The sequence below is a fragment of the Tinamus guttatus genome, unplaced genomic scaffold, assembly GCF_059628265.1.
Source record: "Tinamus guttatus ecotype Peru unplaced genomic scaffold, ASM5962826v1 Tinamus_guttatus_pri_ptg000356l, whole genome shotgun sequence".
Lineage (NCBI taxonomy): Eukaryota > Metazoa > Chordata > Aves > Tinamiformes > Tinamidae > Tinamus > Tinamus guttatus.
Genome location: NW_028288890.1, coordinates 3,803,813 through 3,829,563, shown reverse-complemented (window position 1 = coordinate 3,829,563; position 25,751 = coordinate 3,803,813). Strand labels below are relative to the sequence as shown.

Genomic DNA, 25,751 nt, shown 5'->3' with positions numbered 1-25,751 from the left:
ATGGGGGAGTAATCAAAGCAGGAATTAATGTAAAAGACACCTCTACATTTATGTGAAATTGTCAGCAAAAAAACTCCATGAGCTTTGACCTTCTCTTCCCATTAGGCCCGAGAAAGTTCAAAATGGCCTTTCTAAGGGATTAGACTGGCCCCACAGCTCTGCTCCTCAACAACCACCCAAACCCAGGCTTGTGTGGGGCCGGCAGGACAGGGCTGTGATTGTCCCAGCTGCTCCTGTCGTCTCTGCAGCTCCTGCCCCACTGTCCCCAGCCAGAATCCTGCCCTGTGGCTCTCCCCCATTTCAACCCCTTGACCCACAGCCTCAAAGCTTGGGGTACTGAAACCCCCAACCCAAGGACCTATCCCCTTCTTCTGGTGGACCCCGAGGACCAGCCCTGCCAACGGATCCCCCTTGGCGCAGACCCGTCTTGGCAGCCTCAGCACCCTGCCACGCGCAGGACTCCTCAGGGGCGCCCTGACCCACTTGGACCTCACTGCAGAAGAGGGTGATGATTCCAACTCCCCAGCCATGGTGTGGCGCAGGGCAAGATGAGGGGAGCAGCAAAGGGAAACCTGTGCGAATGCAGTGCCCTCCCCAGCCCCGTCAACCCCCTGTGCCCAGGCAGAGCTGTCCCCTCTCTGTGCACATGAACAGCGTCACCACAGCAGACAGACACAAATTTCAGAGTTTATTATAGCTGATTTGTCCCACCGCGTCTAGCAGAGTTGTTTGGTTTATAGGGCTTGGGGAAGGAGCAGGGCCTGAGCGAAAGCAGGGAACGTTAGGATTGCGCAGGGAAGGGGACTTGCGCTGGCTTCCCTTCCCCCAGACGAGGAGTGGGGCACCCACCCCAGAGCAGTGCTTGGATTCCAGTGCTGGCACCATCGGGGCACTGGGAAAGGCTGCAGACGGGGTGACAGCCGCGTGAGCCCCAGAGCTGCCGTGTTTCACTCCGGTGACACCGCGGGAGCTGCAGGCAGGGCAAGAGTTGTCCCAGTGCTGGCACTGGACACTGGTGCTGGCACTGGAATGGGGCACCGTGTCGGGGGTGGTGGCCAAGCTCCCAGGAGGCTCTCCAGCCCGCTCAGCACACATCTGTGGGTTTCACCAGGATGAGGGAAGATGTGCAGTCACCCCTACTGCAGACTCCCGGCCATACGATGTAGCCCTTGGCATTGAACAGCATGCTTTGACAGTTATTATACCACCACCCCCCATAGCTGTTGGCACAGTTCCCGCTGGCCTGGTCCTGGTCCTTATCACTGGTACTGAACTTCATGTTGTCATGTATGCCCCCATATCTGCTGTTGTAGGTGGTCAGGTAGTCCTCGCCCTCACCAGAGAACCTGCCCAGCCTCAGAGGGTACCCGCTGGCCTCACTCTCCACGCTGAAGATGTTGTACTCAGCGTAGTGGGTGACATTGGACTTATCCTGCACGACGAAGCGGACCTTGTAGGTGTTCTGCTGCGTGAGCAGGTGCAGGTACTCGGTGCCCAGCCAGTAATCTGCCCTCACGTTCCCAAAGCCGTACTTGTAGGTGGTCCAGGACTCCTTCCACGTGATCTCTGTGCCGTAAGTATTCCTCTGGACAACAGTCCAGCCCTTGCCTTCGGTGTCCATGTCGCACCAAACCACCCGTGGGGTAGACCCCGCTGGCTGGATGACATAGACCCCACTGGGGCTGCTGCTGTGAAGGCGGCTGCAGTCTGCGGGGAACCCTGCAACAGCACATCAGACATGAGGAATCATGCTTGGAAAAAAAGGTTTAATAAGCTGTTCTAGCTTATTGATGGTGGTGATGAAAACTGTTGAGGCTGCTGATAAAAGCCAGGTATTATACAACTTTACAGCTTAGATCTCAATGCAGAGATCTGCTGGCTGTGAGCATGGAGACCCTTCCACACAGCACCTGGGGTCCTGCCTGTGCTCCCCGGCGTGCAGTGCACCTGCATGACAAACCTCATGTTGTGCAGACTGCAGAGAGAAACGGCGCTGGCGCCGGCACTCACCGCTGGGCAATCCTGCAGCAGATGCTGCTGGGCTCGCGCAGAAGAGAAGCATCACCACCACCATGGGCAGGAGGGCAAGGCGCATCCCAGCTTGGAGCCCTGCAGAGGAAACAAACCGGCACCATGAGGATCCTTGGGGCAGTCCCTGCTCCTCCATCCCCTGCCAACAACCCCCAGGGAACCCAAAACAAGGGAGACTGGAGGCCTAGGGGACAAGCAGAAGCAGAGGCTCCCTGGGGCTTTGTTGCCCTCTGGATCCAATCCTTCCCTGTCCCACAGAGCAAGCTGCAGCCATATTTTCTCATATTTCTCCTAAATTATGTTGTGGGTTTTTTTTGTTTTTTTTTTTGTTTGTTTCATAAATGGCTAAAGGCCAAAGATTATGTTTATGGGAACAATTACTGCATTAAAGGCATTCAGGACAAATAGTTCAACGAACTGCATTTGAGTGGCATATAAAGCTGGTCCTCTGGTGAAGAGCATGCAGTTCACACGGATGAGGAAACAACAGAGCAGCAGCATCACAGAATCCGCAAGGAATGGCTTGGTGGAAACAAAAGCTCTAAGACCTTCATCAGCCCTCATCAGCACAGGCGCCCATGCTCCCCTGCCGCTGTCACCTCACCTTGTACTTCTGCTTGCACCTTCTACCCGGGGCAAGCCTGAGCCCCCCGCTGCGAGCACTGCAAAAGGAGCCGTTAGGAAGGTCAGAACTCACCCATGGTCACGGTGCTGCCGAGCGGCTGGAGGGAACCTGAGCAGTGAGTCCCGCTGCTCTGAACTCCATGAGGTGTCGGTCCCTTTATAACTGTGCTCATCTCTATACACACCCACCTGGTGTTAGGATCTCAGTTCCCTTGTTTGCATGGAGAAAATTTATCATTGTGTGCAGATGTGACGGCTTCTCTGTGCTCTCTTTGTTCAAGATAGCACAAATAATATATTTAAGTTTCTTCTAAGAAATATAAGAATGTTCCAAACTCTCAGCTGTGGACCATTTATCAACCGCAAACAACTGGACCTGCCCAGGAATTAAGCTTTTCTGGGAATCTACCAGATGCTGCAGGGCAATAAAGGAGTAAAAGGAGAGGGGAAAGTCAAACAGGAAAGAAGGAATGTGGGTTCTTAAGAAAAGTTTCATATCATCTGGATATCAGTGACTGTTAAAAGCTACCGGCAATGGTTTGTCAATAGTTGCCAATGAGTAGCACATCATGATCATTCTGTGATGGCCTGACCTCTTTCTTGGTCTCTTTAGCAAACAACTGGTCAGCCCCAGCTGGGAGGCAGACACCGGGCCCTCATTTATCTGCTCTTTGAAGAGCCTGAGGGCTGAAGGTAGCCACTGTCCCTGCAGTTTATCCCCTAATAGGTTGACTGGAGGCCATACCCTTCCCTACGCTTCCCCCTTTGACCTGCATGTTCTCTGCATGGGAAGAAGTAGGCTCCGGAAGGCTCTGTTGATGTCCTGCCCTTGCGGTACATGGGATGGGCATTGCCCTGGTAGCCTGATCCAGGCTGGATGCTATTTGGGAGAGTGTCTAAAATGCACGCCCAGGGTCTGCTCGTGAACCAGCATTTATGACTCCAGCTGTCAAGACCACATATGTAAGGTGACATTTTATTTGTGTCAGGCAAATTAAATAGGGGTAGTTTGGCAAGTCCTCCCAAAGGTTTTGATGATATGTCTCCTCCTGGTTCCCCTCTTCTTCTCGCACCTCGTCTCATACAGTGCACAGTAAGCCATCAGCAGCTCCTCACTCAGTCCCCGCTGCCTGACCCTGGTCTGGCTGTGCTGTTTGTCTCTTTTATGTTTCTTGAGTGTCTCTAGCAGTGTGTTTTTATGTGCCTGCAGCACTGTATAGTTTCTCTAACATGATGCTTCCCTTATGTAGCAGCGCACACTACCACACGCACGCCTGCTCTGAGGGCAGGGAAGGAGCAAGGGGCAGATGTCTACCCTTATCGACATGGGTGGCCCAGTCCCAGGCCTCTCACAGGCTGTCCTCAGCCTCTGAGCCTCCTTCCGCAATTCATAGAATTAAATAATCCTTAAGGTTGATTAAATAATCCTTAAGGTTGAAAGGGACCTCCAGAGATCATCTAGTTCAACCCCCTGCACACGCAGGGTCACCTAGAGCACGTGGCACAGGACTGTGTCCAAGCAGGTTTGAAGATCTCCAGAGAAGGAGAATCCACAACCTCTCTGGGCAGCCTGTTCCAGTGCTCTGTCACCCTCACTGTTGAGAAAGTTTTCCTTCAGTTCCTGTGGAACTTTTGGTGCTTCAGTTTGTGGCCATTACCTCTAGTTCTGTTGGTGGCCACCACTGAAAAGAGGCCAGCACCATCCTCCTCACTGCCTCCCTTGAGGTACTTCTAGACACTGCTCAGGTCCCCTCTCAGCCTTCTCTTCTCCAGGCTGAACAGGCCCAGCTCCCTCAGCCTCTCCTCACAGGGCAGATGTTCCAGGCCCCTGATCATCCTTGTCGCCCTGCGCTGGACTCTCTCCAGCAGCTCCACATCCCTCTTGTACTGTGGAACCCAGGACTGGACACAATACTCCAGATGTGGTCTCACCAGGGTTGAGTAGAGGGACAGGATCACCTCCCTCGACCTGCTGGAGACGCTCTTCTTAATGCACCCCAGGATCCCTTTGACCTTCTTGGCCACGAGAGCACACAAATTCAGCTCCGCTTCCTGTGTGTGTGTCACCTTGTCTGTCCTTGCTGAGTGAGAAGACTTGCCATGGGGCCCCTGCTACATGGACCTATTCTATGGCTGTCTAATGAAGATGTGAGTAGGCAGTAGGCCCAGCCTGAGGGCAAACTGAAGGATGTGCCCAGTGGTTGCTGGGGTCACGTGCAGTAACAAGGCTGGGATTTCAATCATGGCTTGGCACCCAACTTTGGTCCTGATGGTTAGTGCATGGGTGGGTGTCAGGACCAGCCCTCTGCCCATGCATGGCTTGAACCCAGAGCAAATATAGGTTCTGCATACGGTAGGACTGAAAGGACTAGGAAGGTATCACATATCTTTTTTGAATTTGGATGCCCCAAGCAGAACAATACCCCAAAGTTGCCTACCAAGTGTTTTCTGAAGCACTTGTGCAGAGAAAGCTGCTCCATTGAAAGTAAATGGTTGCAGAGCATTGATGGATCAGCTCATTCATTGTTACCCAACAGCAAGAAGAACGAAGAAATATTATTGTCGTGTTGATAAGACATTTTTTTTCCTGTGAATACATTTGTAATTTTAGGACTGGTAGTTTCACCCGGGGATGGTGCAGGGCATGAGAATATGCATCCTTTGATGAAAAACACCCCTCATGCTGCAGTCAAAGGCACTCAGCCTCGGTGTAAGCCAGCACACAGGCTCAAGCAGGGCACAAGGTTAGTGACAACTGCGGTGTGGCCCGCGCAGGCACAGGGCCCTTCACCACCACCTGCCGGGCTCTTGGAGGACAGCAGAGGTGGCAGTGCCACCTCGAGGTGAAGGCAATGGGGGACTGACCTCGTGCTATTTGTAGTAAGTTTCAGTCCCAGCCTTCCTGCAGAAGAGAAAGGACTGAAAGGACTAGGAAGGTATCATGTATATTTTGAATTTGGATGCCCCAAGCAGAACAATACCGCAAAGTTGCCTACCAAGTGTCTCCTTCATTTACCAGTTGCAAGACTGGCTTCAGACTGTACGTTACCCAGAGTCTGTTAAGCATCTGCTCCATCTCACACACAGCCACCCTGATAATTTACCTTGCAACCAGTGCTGTGATCATGACTGCTCCTCAGGATACCCTAGAACTGCAGAGTCAGAGCTACCTCCTTGAGCAGACCCCTCACTTTGGTGAGGTCCCAGCATCAGGGCCGCCAGCTGCAGGAGGCCTCCAGGACCTGTCAGGCACTGGGGCACCTCTGTACGTGTGCCAAGGCCTGCTGTGCTGGACCCACTGGGATGTGCTGCCCTACGGGAGTGACTGTGTTCAGTGTCATGGTCCTCAATCACATATAATAGGCAAAACTACTCGGGGACCCAGATCACTGTGGGGCTTGGTGTCAAATCCAGTAAGCAATAACAAGCTCAATTAAAATCCTTATCACAAGTGTGGATTGGGTACATTTCTCAGTTTAGTGGAATCACTTATCAACATCAAACATTGGTTACTGCCATTCTGTTGGGATTTCTTATCACAGAAGAGCAACAGCCGGTGTGTGAACAGTGAATCTTGCAGATGGAGGGCAAATAAACCATAAATTTCCCGTCTGGAGGAAGTGTGCTATGGTTTGGGGCGGCTGGCCCCACCTCATCTGCCGAGCCCTATAACTGCAGGGCTGGCCACCTTGCTGCCAGGCCAAACCTGCCCGGATTCCTGCTCCCCAGGATCCCCACGGAGACAGCATGGGTGAGTGTGGGCTCGTGGGCCGGGAGGAGAGGGCACCGCGCTGCTCGGCACCGCTCCGCGTGGCCGCTGCTGAAGGAGCGGCCCTGCTTCTTCTCCTTGCACCTTGTCTTCTCAGGACTCCCTTCCACCGGGTTTCTGTCAAGGGCAGCGTTGCTTTTCCCACTAACTGTTTCTGACCTTAGCACTAGGGATGACCCTGTTCCTGCCTTACCTCCCCACTAGTTCTCTGTGGTCACCCTACTCCTTACTCTCTTCTCCCCCATATCTGGTCACAGCCAAATGATCCTTCAAAGCTTAGTTATGAAGTAGATTTCGGCTGAGATGCAATGACTTCAGGCATCTCCCCACAGTAGCCACGTTTTTTTGACACATAACAGGGATTTGTGCTTTAGTCAAGCTGCTTACTTTGTGCAGGATGCTCTCATCCCATGGCATTGGCTCCCGGACGTATCTGTGCAATGATCAGTCTTCAGTCTGTCTGACATGGTGTTCATAGAACCATAGAATCATTAAGGTTGGAAGGGACCTCTAGAGATCATCTAGTCCAACCCCCTGCACACTCAGGGTCACCTAGAGCACGTGGCACAGGACTGCGTCCAAGCGGGTTTGGAAGATCTCCAGAGAAGGAGACTCCACAACCTCTCTGGGCAGCCTGTTCCAGGGCTCTGGCACCCTCACTGTTGAGAAAGTTTTCCTTCAGTTCCTGTGGAACTTTTGGTGCTTCAGTTTGTGGCCATTACCTCTAGTTCTGTCAGTGGCCACCAGTGAAAAGAGGCCAGCACCATCCTCCTCACTGCCTCCCTTGAGGTACTTCTAGACACTGCTCAGGTCCCCTCTCAGCCTTCTCTTCTCCAGCTGAACAGGCCCAGCTCCCTCAGCCTCTCCTCATAGGGCAGATGTTCCAGGTCCCTGATCATCCTTGTGGCCCTGCGCTGGACTCTCTCCAGCAGCTCCACATCCCTCTTGCACTGAGCGGCCCAGAACTGGACATAATACTCCAGATGTGGCCTCACCAGGGCTGAGTAGAGGGGCAGGATCACCTCCCTCGACCTGCTGGAGACACTCTTCTTAACGCAGCCCAGGATCCCATTGGCCTTCTTGGCCACAAGGGCACAAGGGCATGAGGGCCTGCTGCCTCATAGTCAACTTGTCATCCACCATGACACGCAGGTCCTTCTCCGCAGAGCTGCTCTCCAGAAGGTCAGTCCCCAGCCTATACTAGTGTCTGGGGTTATTTCTCCCCAGGTGCAGGACCTTGCACTTGGCCTTGTTGAATTTCATGAGGTTTTTCACCGCCCAGTTGTCCAGTCTGTTCAGGTCCCTCTGGATGGCAGCGCAGCCCTCTGGGGTATCGGCTACTTCTCCCAGTTTGGTATCACCAGCAAACTTGCTGAGGGAGCACTCTGTGCCTTCATCCAGGTCATTGATGAATAAATTGAACAGGACTGGGCAGAGAGCTGACCCCTGGGGGACACTGCTAACTACAGGCCTCCAGCCACACTCTGTGCCACAACCCTCTGAGCTCTGCCATCCAGCCAGTTCTCAATCCACCTCACTGTTCACTCATCCAACCCACCACCATAGCTTGCCCAATAGGATGCTGTGAGAGACAGTGCCAAAAGTCTTGCTGAAGTCAAGATAGATGACCTCCACCACTCTCCTCTCATCTACCCAGCCAGTCATTCCATCATAGAAGGCTATCAGGTTGGTTAAGAATGATTTCTCCTTGGTGAATCCAGGCAGTGTTGAGAGGATGCAGTTCTGGGACAACAATAAATAAAGTCACTGACTCTCAGGTGGCACCAGCACTGTTTTCGCCATGATAATTCCTCTGGAGAAGCCAGCAGCTCATGGCTTAGACAGGTGCACTCTTTGCTGGGTGAAAAACTGTCTGGATGATCAGGCCCATATAGTGCTGGTGATTGGAGTTAAATCCATCTGACAACCACTCCCAAGCAGTGTTTCTCAGAGGCCAATATTGGGGCTGGTCCTCTTTAATATCTTTATTAATGATCTGGATGAGGGGATTGAGTGAACCCTCAGCAGATTTGCAGACAACACCAAGCTGGGAGGAAGAGCAGGTCTGCCTAAAGCTCTGTAGACAGATCTGAGCAGGCTGGATCGACAGGCTGAGACCAACTGGTTCAACCAAGGTTCAACAAGGCCAAGTGCCGGGTCCTGCACTTCGGTCACAACAACCCCATGCAGCGCTACAGGCTTGGGGCAGACTGACATGGCAGGAAAAGATCTGGGGGTGGTGGTCGACAGCCGGCTGAACATGAGGCAGCAGTGAGCCCAGGTGACCAAGAAGGCCAACAGCCTCCTGGCTTGTTTCAGGAAGAGCGTAGCCAGCAGGAGCAGGGAAGTGATCGTCCCCCTGTACTCGGCCCTGGTGAGGCTGTGCCACAAACACTGTGTTCAGTTTTGGGCCTCTCACTACAAGAAAGACATGGAGGTGCTGGAGCGAGTCCAAAGAAGGGCAATGAAGGCGGTGCAGGGGCTGGAGCACAGACCTGTGAGGAGCAGCTGAGGGAGCCAGGGTTCTATAGTCTGGAGGAGACTCAGGAGAGACCTTATCACTCTCTACAACTACCTAAAACGAGGTTGTAGTGAGGCAGGGGTCGATCTCTTCTCCAGAATAACTACGGAAAAGAAGACAAGAGGAAACGGCCTCAAGTTGCCCAAGGGAGGTTCTGGTTAGATATTAGGAAAGATCTCTACATGGAAAGAGTAGTCAAGCATTGGAACAGGCTGCCCAGTGAAGTGGTGGAGTCACCATCCCTGGCAGTGTTCAAGAAACAAGTAAGATGAGGTGCACAGGGACATGGTTTAGCAGGCATGGTATTGAGGGGCTTGCGTTTGAACTCAGTGATCTCAGAGGTCTTTTCCAACCATAATGATTCTATGATTCCCTTCTGCCCCATGATTCTAGGTTCTGATGCCTCCTTTATCACTGTTGTAGTATCTGCTGTCTATCTTATGGTAAGAAAAGGACCTACAAATCAACATGCTGCCCTATATCACTAGGGCCCCTTACTTCTGCCTCTATTGCAGTCAAAAAGAGCAATCCTCCTCCTGGAAGCACACTTCGACCTGCAAGTTGCGACTGCAGTCTTTGCTAAAACGTTTCTCCTTGGAGATGTACGCTTTTGCAGAATGATTATTTTGGGATTTTTTTTTAAAAATATTTCTGCTGATCAATAAAGCAAAGTCATAATTAATGCTGTCTGCTCCACAAGTGGTTTCTAATTTCTGTGGAACTCTGTGAGCCCATTCTCCTTCTGCAGGAAGGAAAGGCTTGCATTTCCATGTTCACTCTGTCTTCTCTGTTCAGCTGGTCAGCACTTCCATCTCCTGTTCTTCACCTGCGTGCTGACCCTACTAGCCCCTCTTCATGCTATGGACATTGAAAACCTGAAGATATTAAAAGGAGGATTAGAGGAAATCATTAATCTCCCTCCAGAACAGCTCCTTTCTGGTATGTTTTTTATTTGTTTGTTTGTTTTCTCTTTTACATTGGTATGACCTGTTAATTCAAACACCAGAAACACTCTACATTCTGTGGAGAGAAGGAGTCATGGAAAATAATGTCAAGGGGTCAAGGAAGGGCAGTCACATTCAAAAAGAACAGAAACCTGATCAAAAATCCCTCCAATTTCCTTTATGCTCCAAGCATAAGATTTGGGAGTTCAGTATTCTTTGTCATTGACATGATTGTGTTTAGTAGTTTTTCTGGGAGTTACAAGTATTCAAAGGATGGCATTTTCTCTTGCTATCTGTATTCCATCTTAAATTCTGGAAGTTGAAAGAAAATTTGCATAAGTGATCAACCAAGATGCTTTCTGAAGCTAGAACACAGGTAAATGATACAGTAAACTGGCCACATCACTGAAAGAGTATCCATTTAAGGCCCTCAGGGAAAGCTGTCTCATGAGATGAAGTGCTGTGTTTTTAATCTAAGGAGAGCGTTATTATCCTGAGAATAGTGCATTTTGAACTCCCTTTCCTTTCTGAAAGTTTCTGAAGGTTTACAAACTGAACAAATACATGCATTTCTGCAACCCCCATTGAGAAGCAATGCTATTATACAGCAACATCACTCAACGGTTTAATCTTGGTCTGATGCCACACACAGTGTTTTCTTCTCAGTCCCCCCTCTCAAGAAATTCCTCCTACTTCTCCTCACTACTATGCTGATAAGCAGTTTGGTCCATGCAATCCTGCAAGGCCATAATGGTGAGCAGACCTAATAAGTAGCTGCTTGATGATTCATCCCCTGTGCTGGTACCCTCCTTTACATCCTACCCATTTACAGAGTTTACAACTAAAAGAAATAAGAAGAAAAATTATCCAAGTGGAATTCTTGATGTGCCCTGCAGAAAATTTAGTGCTAGAAACAACAGCCTCCAGAGGCTGGATTTACATCTATATATTGCAATGTGCATATTGATACTCTCTGTTTTTTCCATGCAGATGAAGACAGAGGAAACTTGCGCCAGAGCAGATCCAGTGACTCTCAGCAGACAGAGCACCGCAGTAAGAATCTCTGCCACCTTCCGAGGAAATGGCTCCATCCCTGAGAGGCCTAGGCAACAGGAATGGTCAAATTGTGCTGGGTGGTTGATGAACCTGGGAACAACCCAGCTCAGTTCCTGTGGGGCAAGACTGGATGAGGTCTTCCACAGGGTGTGCAAGTCCCTTCAGGAGATGTCACTTATTAGTGACAACTTCACACTAAACCGTATCTTAGGAGATCCTGAAGGTCTTTGCAGCACTCCTGTGCCCACGTGTCCCTCTCTCTGGTGTGAAGGTCTGTATGCACACTGGAAGGATACTACCTCCTGCATCTCCTGAGCAATGCACAACGGGATTTCTCAGGTGGTCAGAGGGTTCAATGCCATGGGAATGTGGTTTCCCCTTACCAAGCCCAGGTCTGCAGTGGATCCTAGGTCTGCACGACCAGTTCTGACTTACTATTAGAGCCACACAGATTCTAACATAGCCACCAGCCTGATTTTTCTCACTCGACCTTCCGTGTAGCTAAGTTAGAATAGCCATCACTAGGCCAAACTTAGAACCTTGTAACTGTGTGAAGGAGGGGAAATATCTGAACACTTGGAAAGGCTGAGCAGAGAAAGAGAAGAAAATTCCATGATTATGCTTCAAAGTATGAGTATATTATTTTAATCAACTGCATTTTCTATGCAAGGGTTTTCTGTTTCTAAACTTAAAGCAGGAAACACACTGGTAGCCTTCTTAGGACTCTGGCAAGATCTTGTATCTTGCCATTTTCTAGAAACCACTCTCACAGAGCTAGACAAGCAGCTTGGGATGTTAGTGTGTCTGTTAGTTCTCCATGTTCTCTTCAACCCTAGGTTGGCCCAAGGACTGCAGCGAGATTCCCGCTGGCAGCCCCAGCGGTGTCTACATCATCCAGCCCACAGGACTCCACGAGCTCGTGGTGTACTGTGAAATGAATGTGACCAACGGGGGCTGGACAGTCATCCAGAGGAACCGGTATAACACAGCGATCACCTGGGCCGAGTCCTGGAGCACCTACAAGTACGGCTTTGGGGACGTGCAGAGTGACTACTGGCTGGGCACGGAGTACATCTATCAGATTGCCAAGCAGAAGGTCTACCAGGCCAAGTTCGTTATCTGGGATGCCACAAATGCCACCAAGTTCGCAGACTACAATTTCTTCGGTCTGGAAGAGGAATCCCGTGGCTACTTGTTGAGACTGGGCTCCTACACAGGGACTGCAGGGGATGCCATGACTTCAGCTAGTTCTTCTACTGCACACGACAACATGAAGTTCTCTGCTAAAGACCTGGATCAGGACACTAGCACTGGGAACTGTGCCTCCAGCAATGGGGGTGGATGGTGGTACTCAGCGTGTTACTCTGTACACCTGAATGTCAAGGGTGCCCTGACATGGGGTAGCCTGTGCAGTCGCAACTGCAAAGCCTCTCTCATCCTCATCAAACCAGCTTCCTTTTGCTAGTTGCATTTTCCTTTCCTATCTGCCCAACTTGAAGCTAAATCTGGCTGAGCAAAGGGATGGAAAAGGCAAATTATGTCACAGCCAAATCTGTTGTCCTAGAGGATCTTTGGTGAAGGTAGTCGTACCACAGCAACCAAAGAAACTAAGTCACCTTCCACTTCTCCCTCCTATAACTTTCCCACACTCCTCAATTGGGCCTTTCTCCTTTTGCTCAGAGTCAAATAATTTTCATTACGTTAATAATGAGAACAATCTGGCTTTTCCAGATCTGTAGTGTCCTTCAGATAAAATGGGAAAATGTCAAACAGCAATGGATGTGTCTGGCTGTGTAAATACCTCTTGACTTCAGAAAAATATCATAATTTTCTTTTCCTGAAGATTTTGCTCAAGTTATTAATACAATCAAATTCCCAATCTTTGTACCTTCTGCATTTCAAGCTTAGTAGTTGTTAAATTTTCAAATAAATCTGTATTCAAAAAACTATTGCAACTGTAAACGTCTATTTCAAAACTTTCATATGCTCCCACAGATTAATATGTTATAAGGTTTCCACACCTGGAATATAGCTTTCCTCTAGGACAGGCATTTGGGATGGAAAGACAAAAACAATAAATAAGGAAAACCTGAACTACTGCATGCATATTTCTGCATTTACACGTGTTAGTTTCATGCAAAAGTAGGAAATATCAAAAGATTTTGAATTTTCTTAGCAACAGCTAAAAGAATTGAGCTCGCATTGAGCTTTCACAGGTGACAGCATTTACTCAATGCCACTGCTAAGGTACAAGAACAAGTTCTACTGTAAATTTTACTTACTGTCAGAAGACTCTCTTCAGTACCAAAGAATTATTTTCCAATTCTAGAAGTGTGTTTGGAAAAGGCAGGGCTACACGTGAGCTTGTGACTTTATAGTCAGGGAACATACTCACTATAAGCAGTAGAGCTTTGGGCATGACACATTTCATGCCTAAGCTGACAAGTAAATGATTTGGATGAATTCCTCCCTTTCTCTCCATGGGCTACAAAGGAAGTTGGGCACGAACACCTTGGATGCTGACGTCTGTATTGTAGATGTCTGCAGTTAGACTGGAACATTGCAGGGCAAGAGCGAAGGACCCCTTGTTGCCAGCTCTTTGGTAATATCACTCCCAGATGAAACATTTAGGCTCGGCACATCCAAAATAAGCCATTGCCACAGTGCTCATGTCTTTTTTTTTTTTTTGTCTTTCTAAAATTTTCCTGAATTTAGCTGGAGTACAGGAATCTGTCTCCTGAAAGGCTATAAGCCATTTGCTAAAAAGTGTACTCAGATACTATCTGACATCTGTTTTCCTGAAACTCCAAGGAGACTTTTATGGCCTTTGTCAGCTTTCTGTGCAAGAAAAATAACTTGGAAAGTATCAGAAGGAATCAAACAGGCATTGAATCAACCACCTCCAGGAAGAGGCACCTCTGCTAGCCTTATACACACAGCCTTGGAGCTGGTCTCCACTACCCTAGGCCTGAACAGTCATTAGAGTTGAACCATTTTACTTGACTTGTCCAAGGCCTTGGTTAATGCTTGAATCCCTTTCTCACCCCTCCCTTTGCCTAGATTATGCTCCTATAAATGTACATGCGCTGGGAAGAGGCTTTGTACCACCGTCCTTAGAAACTCCAATTTGGGGAATTCCTTTGGAAGAAATGGAGGGCTGTTGCTTTTGTGGAACTCAGCACACAGCAAGAAAGGGCCAAGAGTGAGCAAATATCCATCCTCTGCTGTGGGCAAAATGAGCAGAACAGCACAGCACCAGGGCCTCCTCCTGCCTCCCGCCACATGTCACTGAAACACTTTCCGTGCCAGCAAGAAACAACACGGGGTTCTTCCCTCCTGCCCGTGGGAGCTGAGCCTAGATAGGAGAGCCTGCAGGCTCTGTCTCTCCAGGAATGGGAAACAAGGACTGCACTGAGTATCCCCTCCCGCTGCAGCATGTTGTGCTGAAAAACAGGTGAAGCCACCTCCTCGCTTCCTGGTCACCAAACCCTCCTCCTGGGCCCATCGGGAGCGATGAGCTGGGTCAGCCTGCATGAGCCCTTGATGGCACAGGCAATGCTCCCATATGCAGAGGCCCCCCACAACTTACTCATGGACACAGATTTCCTCCACCAAGCTTTAGAAACATCCTAATGCCAGCAGAGAACAACCTCTTCTCTTACAAAGCAGAACAGATGATGACTCGTAGTGCCCTGTGTCCAGAAATGAGAAGAGAATGTAAATTAAGAGGCTATGGGTATCCCTCAGTGGAAGCCAAGAGGATCCCACTGGCAGAGGTGGGAAGCCATGGTTAGGAGGACATGAGGAGTTTGTATGAACCCTTCTGTGAAACCCAAAGAGCACAGTCCCTCTGAGTACATCTTCTCATCCTGCACCTTCAAAATAAAGCATTTGGTGAGCCGTGAGAGGTAATTAGTCTCAGGCTATGCATGTAAGATTTACCACAGCTTTCAGAGATTTCATTTGCATTGTAAATGGTTAGTCCGTTTGAAAAGTGGTGGCAAATTGTCTTTCACATGTACACTCACACAAAAAAAAAAAGCTGAAAAAAAAAGCAAGCACTCTTCCATTATGTAAAACTGAAACTCCAAATAAGAGGAAATCCAATAATAAATGTCAGCAAGACTAAGTGTCTACCCAGCCCAGCCAATGCAAGCAGCAGGCAACTCCTGCACGGTGATGCCATCTGCTGCCCTCAGCAGCCGCCCGCGAGCAGGGCTGAGCTGACGTCCTGCAGCGTCTGCTGCAAACGGGAGCCAGCCCGGCAGCCACTGACCCGGAGATCACCAAGCGGCCCCAGATCGGCTGCGGGACGGACAGGAGTCACTGGCCATAGCACTGCATGGACCTTTGGTCAGGGCCCATCTGGCCAGACGAAGTCTTCAGCACCAGCTGCTGCTTGCCAAGGAGCTGCAACTCTCTCCTTGCTGTCCTGGGGAAAATACTGCGGTTCCCAGGAGATTTCTTGTGTCCTAATTGGAGCAACGCAACTATCAGCTAGATACCTGTGCGCGTTTTAGCAAATTAATAAATTAGTCGTATGATCACTACTAATAACGTAGTCAATATGATAAGAATGAAATCTTCATTAAGACTGAAAACAAGGAAACTAAACCCTCCTAAGCTTAATAAAGCAAGTTATCTGGTTAAAACACAGCAGGTAGGGGCTCAGGAAAACAACAGTTAGCCTGAGGAGGAGACAGTGCTGCCACATCACCTGCTACAAGCAGAGCAAGCAAGAGCTCTTCTTACAATAAGCAGATGCATCAGAAGCTGGAGGAAGCCACGAATAAGGTAAAAATCTTTGCAGTTACACGAAGATCTTGCAAAGCAGTTCGCTGACCTGTGCCTCTGGGTGGGACAGTGACAAAAAGGATCAATGAGATGGCAATGACAGCTTTGGTTTAAAGGACCAAAGCTTCACAAAGGAAAGTAATTGCACGCTTGCTACTAGCAAGGGAGCTTCTCTTCACCACTGCGACAGCACCATAGCTACAAAAGCCGTGCCTGAAATATGCTGGGCAGAAGCAAACAAGCGATAAGATTTGGATAAAAATCCTTCATATTCCTCATATAATGCTGGTTTTACAAGGATTTGTGGGTTTTTTGATACAGTATGATATATACAGCATCATGGCTAGCTTTTGTGCTAAGTTCCAAAGGCGTTTGGTTACGTTCTGACTGGATACAGGATAATACCAGGAAGGTTCAGCACAGACATCATTAAACCATGCCCTGCTTTTGGATCTAATTAAATGAGATAATACGAGCTAATTGTGCCGTGCATGATGAGCTGTTTTATTTGTCTGCAACTCAGAAAGGCAGATGTGTTGCTATCAATTAATCTGAATAAAAGCAATAAATCCTGGCCTCATTAAGCTCAGCGATGGAAAAAAATACTACTGCTGTGGATCTATACAATGCACTGAGGAAAAAAATGCTTTGCTACAGCAGATCCTGTAACACCAGATACGTTAAGTTGCTGTGCCAGGGGTGACTATCCTGAGCATCAATAAAAACAGTCCTAAATACCCTGCAGATACACAACAGGACGGCTCAGGAGAGCCACAGGCTTTGATGTTGCTGTTGAACCATGGCTTTGCAGTCTCTATATAGCTTTTTTGTTTTGTTTTAAAAGTTGTCATTTTTATCAAACCAAAATGTGCTCATTTCAGCTCTCATTTCTTTTTGCAGCAATGTGCAGAATGGTGGAAGCGCTTGGGCATGGCGCTTCCGCAAGGGTGACTCCTCGAGAGCCTCACGGCCTCCTCCGCAGCGACGTCTGATAATGGGGGAGGGCTGGTTCATGAACAGGGGTGAACAAGAGTGCCGAGATGAAAGCTTTAGGCTTTGCCATCCATGCGACTTGCCCTTAAATCCAGCTTGTGTCCTGAAGTGCCACAGGGAAACCATTCCCTACCCTGAAGGACTTTAAAGAGACGACAGCAGAGGGCAGGCTCCATCCTGTCTTTTGCAATCTTAAAACTATAAAGAGATTTAAAAGTGCCATAGAAGGTCAAAGTGGAAAAGATTCCGTGGTTTCATCCCTCTGGCACTCCAGGGACTGCTCCTTACAGACGGAGGATTTTTCTGCTGTATGAACCAGGGCCTTGGTTCGCAGGGAGGCACCGCTGCCCACCTGACTCCTACTGCTTACTGCAGGGTGAATCCAGAGCCACCAGCCTGCGGAAAAGGGAAGTAGGACATGTTCATTTGTGTCCCTTTGGCAGGAGGATGTGACCTGGAAACCCTTGAGTCAAGACTGGGCAAGGAAGGCATCCCATGTTCAGAAGTGTCTGCATAACCCCTTGTTCCTGTACCTGGGCTTCCTAGCAAAACATCCCCCAAATGCCTGGCCTTTCCAAGAGCGGGAGCCTACTAAAGTCTGTGGGCTTAATATAGTTCGTGCATAATTAACACATCCTAGGAAGAAGATATTTTACATCTTCAGGGACTTTAAGAATGTGCATTAGAGGTTTCATTTTTGCAGAGAGAACAAAATGAGGAAGGGCAGAAGGGCTCAGAAGAGCTCAGACACCAGGTATCGGCAGTGAACAGAGCAACTCTTGCATTGAACTGTAGCAGGACTCCATAATAGAGCTCAGAAAACCCAGAAGTCCTCAAGCCAGACCTATCATCTCTACCAAAATCAAGCCTATGGATATACCAGTTCCATCATTTTGAATAACAATCCATCACTGCAAAGCAGTGTTTCCCGCAAGAATAACACTTTTACATTTTCCTGGAGGAATCAATACTTTCTCTGAAGAAAGCAGCACGTTGGCAGATCCCATCCATTTTAGTTTCCAGAACCTAGGACATTAATGTGCCACAAATGTCTACAACACCATGTGAATTGTAGGGTATCTTTGGCTCGGAGAGTTGAGAGCTGCCTTCCCCATAAATGGAGAAATACAGGCTAGCAAATAAAAAATGGTGAAAACAAACCGCTATCATCTTATTATGCATATGCAGATTTTTTTTACATTAAAGTTTTATCAGCTTTGCCAGTCTCTCTTTTAGAAAGTTTCTCCCCCTGCCTCCTACCACCTCCTGTTCAAGTCCTGCTCGCAGTGAGTAATGAAGCACATGACAGGAAAGAACTGGCAGCTGCCAGCTCAGAACGAAGGCTACACTCAGTGTAGGAGAGAGCAGCTTAATTAGCATTATCTCGGCTGTCAAACTTGGGAATTTCTTGGCGAATTTAGTTATCTCCATTATTTATTTATTTGTTTATTTTGGCTAACTTTCTTGCCTGAAGATAGATTTGGAGACTCACAGCTAAAGTGCCTTGCTGCTAATGTCTTTCCCATCGGGAACGCAATGGATGTGCGCAAGGCAACATCTTGCTTCTTGGAGAGGCAGTAGCACCCAGCCCCACTGCATTTCAATCAGCATGTTCATCTTCAGGCGCAGAAAATAAAACACCAGTGCGCCGCACACCTTTGCAGTGAGTCTCCTGAGATAACTGCAGAAAAGTCCTTTTTGTGTGTGTGTGCCAGGTCCTCTCACCACATGGAAGTAATGTCATTTCTGTCAAGCGATATCCTGCTCTTTCAGCAAACCCTGCTGTGTGTAGACCTGGAGTCTCTTCTGCTCCACCTGCAGGGGCTCAGCCAACTTGTCCCAGGATCGCAGAGATCCAGCGCAGCCAGCCCTGCCTGGAAAGGATCAATTCCCTGATTCAGTTTAAATTTTAGAAGGTTTGGAGAGAAAGAAAAAAAAAGAGGGGAAGGTGAAATAATAATAAAAAAAAACTTCCTTTTTTTAATCAAATAAATTAATAATAATAAAAAAGGGGGGCACATGGGATCAAGATGATTTCAGTGAAAGGTATAACCACCTACCATGTCGTATTAAAGCTAACAACATCCAGTTACCTTCCAAGTTACCCTACAGGACTCAGTGACACTGAAACTTTATCATAAAAAAAAAATCTATTAAATATTCCCTTTATACTATTCGTAGTAAAACAAACAACCCCCAATCCTTAAAGTGTCCTTCCCCAACACCTGGAGAACTGTATTCAAGGGAATACAAGGCAGCAGAAATTCTTTCCAACACTACATTGATGTCCCTGTGCCTTGTGAAGGGAACTGGGACAAACAAAAGTGATCTGCCAGAACAATCCCCCAACAAGCACGCTAGCCCAGCAAACATGACCTATTGCATTTAATATTTTAAATTCACTTAAAAAGCAAAGGTAAAGTAACAGTGATTTAAGAAATCTTGACTTTTCTTCCTTACATTTCTCTTGGTCTCCAGAGGGTGCTCTTGTCTCAGGGTTCGCCAGGCAGGTGCTGGTTATGAGGCGATGGTTGCTGGCAGTAATACAGCAAAAAGATCCCAGAAATATTGCCTAAGAATTCAAGTTGCAAGTTACATTTTTCTCTTCCAGGTTCGCTGCTCTGTCCTACCACTGCTAAAAGCACTGAAATGGCAGAGACCCTTGTTGGCACAGTGCCCACTCAGTGAGAATGTGAGCAAGATTTTCCAAGGAGGAAAATCCCAAGAATCTCACTGCATGGATATGCACCAGGAAAAAAAATCAGGGCAGAGGGAATATGATCAGGTCTCTCTGTACTAATTTTTTTCCCAACCATTTTCAAAGGATCTAATTATCTGGAATGCCATTAGCTCTTTTGCAGAAGGGACTGATACTCCATCCTCCGCCCAAAGCTTTTGCTATTTTCTTCCAGTAAAAATGATCTGATGTCTTTCCTTCATTCTGCTCATCTCATTTCTGAGCTCAGCGCCTCTGCCCTCTCTGCTTTCCCTGGAGATGACAGCTCTCAGCATGGCAGGGCTCCATCAGATGTCCTCTGAACAACCTCCTGGCGTTTCTGTCTTTCTCACAGCACAGTGGACAGTTTGGGCTGGGCCTCAGAAAGCGCAGGCCTTTGCCCAGCCACCATTCAGAGCTTCCATGGCATGTGTAAGCAGTACGTATCCAAGCCACTTTGTAACCTCTGCTTGGGTTAAACACCCAGAACTGCCACCCAGAGAGGGCTGGGACCACATCTGGAGGAGCTGGTGGCTGATGCCTGTAACCTCACACTGCACCACGTGAGTATGATCCGTGGGTCAGTTCTAGGGGCAGGATGTCTCAGCAGCTTTCTTAATTCCGCCTTGGGGGCCTCACACGCATTCACTCCTCTTGGGCTATTTATGGGAGCGGGGGCTTGAGGTAGGTGTTCAGTCAGAGGAACACCCATTTCTCCGTGGTCTGGGGTCTATCTGAGAGACAGGGAGAAACAGAGATGGCTGTGGATCAGCTGTCACGCTGGCTCTGACAGGGAAAAGGGTTGATATGGGGTTATTTCAGCCCCAGAGCTATCTCTCTCCAGCCTGTCCTGCCATGCTCAGTGTCGGAATCAGGCAGGTGATGGATGTGGTAACCTGATGATGGGGAGGACAGCACAGCTTCATCTCTGCCATGAGGAGCAGGAGCTGATAGCCACTGGCCTTCCCTACCTGGCTCAGGCATGCGGAGGAACTGGCACTTTCTCCTCTCAGAGAGCACACCCTTGGTCCTGGCTCCTCCCAAGGGCACAGCAACTGATGCCTGTGCCACAGGCTGCTTCTGGCACTTGGCAGAGCAGAGGAGGCAGAGGGCAGTGTGATACAGTGGCCTACATGTGCCTTTATATGTGCCTTTACATGTCCTGGCCTTTACATGTGCCGCGGTGCTGCTGCACGTGCAAGGATTCCTTCCCTGGGGCCTCTCAGCACGGGCTTGTGAGGACACCACCCTCCAGCCACTGCTCGGTTTGCTTCATGCACTAAAGCGGTGGAACAGAGAGATGTTTCCAGGTCTGAATTTGCATTTTGTGGGTTGTCTGTCTCCTTCATTGCACAGCAATCCGGTCAAACCCTGCCCAGATTGATAAATCCGGCTTCACGTGCGCACGAGCTCCTGGGAGAGGCAGGGCCGGCCCCATTTTACACACACATGACGTAGAGGAGCAACACACCACGGGTAAGATACAGCAGCACTGCTGCAATTAGGACTGTCCCAAGCTGTGACATGCGGCAGTCCTCCCTGGCTGGGCTCACGTGTAGAGGACAGAGCCCTTGCAACAGCAGATGGAGGCTGAAATAGGGGCAGATCCCCTTGCTGAGTCACGCATCTTCAGACGTTAAGAGCAAAAGCTCCTGGTGAGCCTGACAAAGGCATCCTCCTCTGCCTGCCGGTTTAGATTTCTCATTAATGCCACATCTGCCTTTCACTTCTTGTAATTATAGGCTCTTTCTCTTTCTAGTAGGAATACTCTGCTTTGTCTGCGCTCTTGCAGCTATGCATGTCCCAGCTGTTCCTGGAGCCCTTTATGATGATCTACAAAGTTCCCCAAGATTTTAGGGAACCCATCTCCAGTGCCTGACTCTTCTCCTTCCCAAACAGGACCTCCCGATACCTTTGCCAGGAGCTAAGCATGGGAGGGAACAGTCCTGGGTCTGTTTTCTTCAGACTGCATGAGAGGACACATATTCGTCGTATCTGAGTAGGCCACATCGAATTATGCTATCAAGCCTTCAAAATTTTCCAGTGGGTAGGACCAGAGGCACAAAAAGCTACTGTCACTCCATAGTGGACTCCCTCAAATTGGGCATGGAGGTGACTTTCTCATAGGATCCTGTTCCACACCAAGGTAGATCTTGTCTTGGTTCCTGACAGGATGGACCCTTCAGTGATTCTGGAGCTTGCCATAAGTTTGATTAAATCTAACTCCTGCAACACAGCACACACATGACTCCAGTTAAAGTGACACAACTGCACCAGTGCCTTCTGCTTCCATCTCCTTCAACATATCCTAATTCAGCTCTGGAACAGTAATTCTGATCAGACTTCTGGGACACTTTTATGACATTTTCTGGATTACAGAAGATGCTAAGAAATAGGTTGCTGAGCCCTTCCAGATAACAACGGGCACACAGTACCTGGCTCTGAGCCATTTAGGGCATCAATGAATGTCAAGGAAAAGCTTCTTCTGCTGCAATCCAGATTCAACCTTCTCAGTTGAACTTTTTTTCATAAGATTACAAATGATAACACTATGTGGCACATGGACCTGCTCTCATTTACGGGGTCCTCAGTCCTTGAGGCTGAATCTCAGCAATACCTTTGACTGGATTTCTCTTCTGCCACTACCTGTATCCTAATCTGCTGGCAATGAGAAAGTCCAGGGTGTTCTCAGAAACTTGAGGATGCCCATGGCAGCTCCAAAGGGCCTTGGGTGGAATGAGCCCACCGCAGAGAAGAGTTTTCAGGTTCCTTCCCCTTTCCTCAAATGCCCTGATGAAGAAAAGCTAGTGATACAATGAGCAAAATATACCACCACATCTCCAGCTTCCTTGACACTTCTGGGGAGAAATAAAAACCACTGTCTGCCACAGATATGAGTGGTAACACCGTTTTTGAGGGAAGGCTAAAGTCTTGCCGAAACTAGACAAAAGAAGATGCACTTTGTCTGAAAGCTATCTGCTTTGATGATAGGAATTTCAATCCTGACCTGAATTAGTGCCACAAGGGAGAGAGATATCTGACAGCAAATCACTATTACTTACAAGACATATGGCAAGACCACCCGAATGGCTCCACCACACCTCCTCCAACCACACCTTCAAAGCTATAACACCTGCAGGCACTTCTGGCTGGGCTGCATCCACATTTTATGTGTCAGCATCCTGCCACCCACTCCATTAGCATAAATCAATTCCTCTCTGTTGGCCACTGTTTGGCATCTGGGACAGAGCTACTATGCAGGAACTTCAGGCACAACTTGCTGGAATGTGGGCCTCAAAACTCTTTTCTAACTAAACCATCATTCCCTAATCATTCTCTGTTAATTCTGCATCATTTTAGGTACCCCTCGCACAGACTACCCCCATAATCCCTTTTTTAGGATCCCTTTAGCAAAGGTCTGTTCAGCCTTTGCTTGCATGGAAGCCACCCCATGCTTCTCCTCACTCAGATTGTTCATGTCTATACCTTTTTCCAGTTCTTTCACATATTTTTTGAGCTCAGGAAACCAAAACTGCCACAGCAGTGAGCACCTCCCCATCTATACTGTGCCAAATGATGTTTTCTGTTGTAAGTCTATTCCTTTCCTAGTATTTTTAATGCTTTTGTTTTTAATTGCTCCTGAACTTTTAGTTGATGTGTTCAGAGAACTACCTCCCCTCAGATCTGCCTCTTAAACTGTAATAACTACCTTAGAGTCCACCATTGTGTACAGCTGGGATGTACTTCCATTTATTCTTATCAACATTGAATTTTATTTGCCATTTTTTCACCTACTCACTCAGTATCCTGAAATCTTTCCACAGCTTTTTCCAGTCACCTTTAAATTTGACTGCTCTAAATTATTTTGCAACAACAGAAAATGTTACCACCATGTAATTTAAGTTTTTTTTTCTTCCATCGCTTATGACTGCTGAAAAATCTAGCTCCTAATACTGATACTCATAGAATCCAACTGGTTATCTCTGGAAATTTGAAAACTAACTTTTCCAGTTACTGATCTGTGATGTCTTTGGAAACAGTTTGTGATGGACCTTTTTGAAAACTGTTTCAAAAACAGTGGATCGGATCAACATCATCTGCATACACAGTCTCCTTCCAAGAATTGTAACAGACTTCTAAGCTAAGACTTCCCTCTATAAAACCAGCATCAACTCTTCCTCAATGGATATTATATATCCATAAATTTTGAATAATTCCATGTTTTTTACAGTCTCTACCAGCATACTACATGCAGGAATCAGATTTCTAGCTCTGTAGATCCTTAGATTAGTGAATGATCCTTTCAGAAATCAACACCATCTGTGCCACTTTCCATTCCTTTGATAGCCCGCCGGCAGCTTCTGTTAGCAATTCAAAAAAGTCCTGGTGGAGTTTGTTTATTGTTCTCAGTAGGTGACCTCCGATCCAGTAGATCCCTATCTGCCTTCTTTCTGATAGCCGTATTAGCAGTTTCAGTTCTATTTCTTTTTTTTTAGGATCCCAAGTTTTTAGGACTTCAGAGGATCCCCTGTTTTGGGGGACTGACCAGTGTGGTCTGTGTGCTCCTCTGGATCTGTTGATTGCCCTTCAGGTTTCAGTTCACAACATCCCAGTAGCTGGTGTGATTGCACATTGTCTCTCCCAGCGCTGTTCTCCCACCCAGACACTGAGACTCTCTCCCTCTGTGCTCAGTTTGGAGATCATTTTAGAGCATCCCTATGTGGACTCTGATCTTTAATCTCCTGTGTAACAGTTTATGTTTTGCCTGGGGGACATTTCTGCTAAATGGTGCTCAGGACCACAGCTTCTTCTCAGCACTCTCTCAGAAACTGTGTTCTATCAACATGGCTCTAACCAGCATCACACATTTGGGCATCCATAGGGCTAATAATAAAACCCCTTAGCACTACAATTCAGCCATTCCCGCATGGGATCTGTGCTCCTGGAGGAGGGTAGGGGACATTCTTCTGTAGGATCTATCACTCCCTTCCCAAGCTGCATGATCTTCTCTGCAGAGATTTACCTCCTCCTCTGCAGCACAAGTGCTTCTAGACTGGAGATGACTTTTCTGTGATGTTCCTAAATGTCTCACGTAGTTCTCTGCCTCCCTTAGGTGGACCTGGAGGCCAAATGATCTTGGCCAATAAACTGGAAAGCCCCCATAGCACAGCATGGCTCTTGCACAGAGGAGTCCATGGTGCTGTGCTTCCAGAAAGCCCTGATATCTCTTATCTCTCCTGGACTGTCTAATCCTTAGTTTCCTAGGACACCCACATGCTCACTATTGCCTCCAGATGTCTAAAGACGATACTTTCTAAATTACTTCTCTTTGGCATCTTGATAGGCAACCTGAAATGAGCTGGTGCATTTGGAATGAATCACAAAGAAGAAAAAGCGAGTGACAAAGCAATGCAGATGTGACTGGATAATGAAGAAATTATTCCTAAGTGAGAATAGCCAGCATTAATGCTTTTCAAATCAACTATTCGTGCATATTCTTCTTCTATTTTTTAACAGTACTTTGGATGCTGCTTACTAGCCTGGAGCAGATACTACACATGATCTTAGTCAAAAGGCCGAGAAGTGATTTGTATCATACAGAGGCTGCTCAACTCCAACCGGGATATAAAGTTTAGAAACCTGAGAGAGACTAATATTAGCCTTAAGCCACTGTTTAGCCCATCTCTCCATCAGAGACAACTAGACGAGTTGCGCCTGGCTGCTATTCTATCCTGTATGCTTTTGTCAGGTAGTGAATGGGGGGAAGATGTTAACAGAAACAGGACAGAAAGAAAGTGGCCTAGTTTAGGCATTAAACTATCTCCATCGTGTCCCCCTGAGACTCTGGTCAGTGAGGAGGTGCTTGTGGAATGGGTGAATGTCTAGCTGGCATGGAGAGAATGAGTCCTGACAATCATTCACATTGCTTTACCAAAGACCAACTACAACAACGCAGCTGCGGGCACCAGGGAGATGCACAAGCACTTCATCGTCCTCACTCGTGCAGAGGAAGGTGGCTGACACAGGCAGCCTGACCTGCCTGCTTTCTTCAGGACTTTTTTTGAGGTGAAGAGAATTATTTTTAAGGACAAGATATCTGTAAGGGGCATAAATTCCACTGAACCTCAGCTCAGCATTGTCCTTGATGGAACTTGCAAGCTGTGTTTGCATCTCCTTTCTTGCTCAGAGTGCTCTTTTCAGGGTAGACTTTTGCCTTGGCTGTTTCACAGCGTCACTGCACGGCTCAGTGGCTCAATATGCTTTGTGCTGAGCTGGATGCCCGTTGCTATAATTTCACCTGTT

At 48.0% G+C, this 25,751-nt stretch overlaps 3 protein-coding genes across 3 annotated transcripts in view; 2 read left to right on the top strand and 1 right to left on the bottom strand.

Moving 5' to 3' along the window:
* Nucleotides 1-25,751, top strand: part of STX1A (syntaxin 1A) — a 213,356-nt gene that overhangs the window by 26,306 nt on the left and 161,299 nt on the right. The gene's annotated exons all lie outside the window — the stretch shown is intronic.
* Nucleotides 1,085-19,471, bottom strand: LOC104566416 (fibrinogen-like protein 1-like protein). Its single transcript, XM_088529954.1, is given in 5 exon segments — nucleotides 1,085-1,719; nucleotides 2,011-2,109; nucleotides 19,193-19,267; nucleotides 19,270-19,304; nucleotides 19,467-19,471. Coding segments are annotated over 5 exon segments (849 nt in total).
* LOC104566415 (fibrinogen-like protein 1-like protein) lies at nucleotides 6,403-12,410 on the top strand. Its single transcript, XM_088529937.1, has 4 exons — nucleotides 6,403-6,406; nucleotides 9,741-9,884; nucleotides 10,880-10,942; nucleotides 11,782-12,410. Exons 1-4 carry the CDS (start codon nucleotides 6,403-6,405, stop codon nucleotides 12,408-12,410), a joined length of 840 nt encoding a protein of 279 aa, XP_088386063.1.

What these genes read in the sequence shown, in the direction of transcription:
- LOC104566415 (XM_088529937.1), top strand. An exon ending in TCCAGAACAGCTCCTTTCTG is followed by an intron (nt 9,885 to 10,879) that starts GTATGTTTTTTA and finishes TTTTCCATGCAG; the next exon opens with ATGAAGACAGAGGAAACTTG. An exon ending in TCAGCAGACAGAGCACCGCA is followed by an intron (nt 10,943 to 11,781) that starts GTAAGAATCTCT and finishes CTTCAACCCTAG; the next exon opens with GTTGGCCCAAGGACTGCAGC.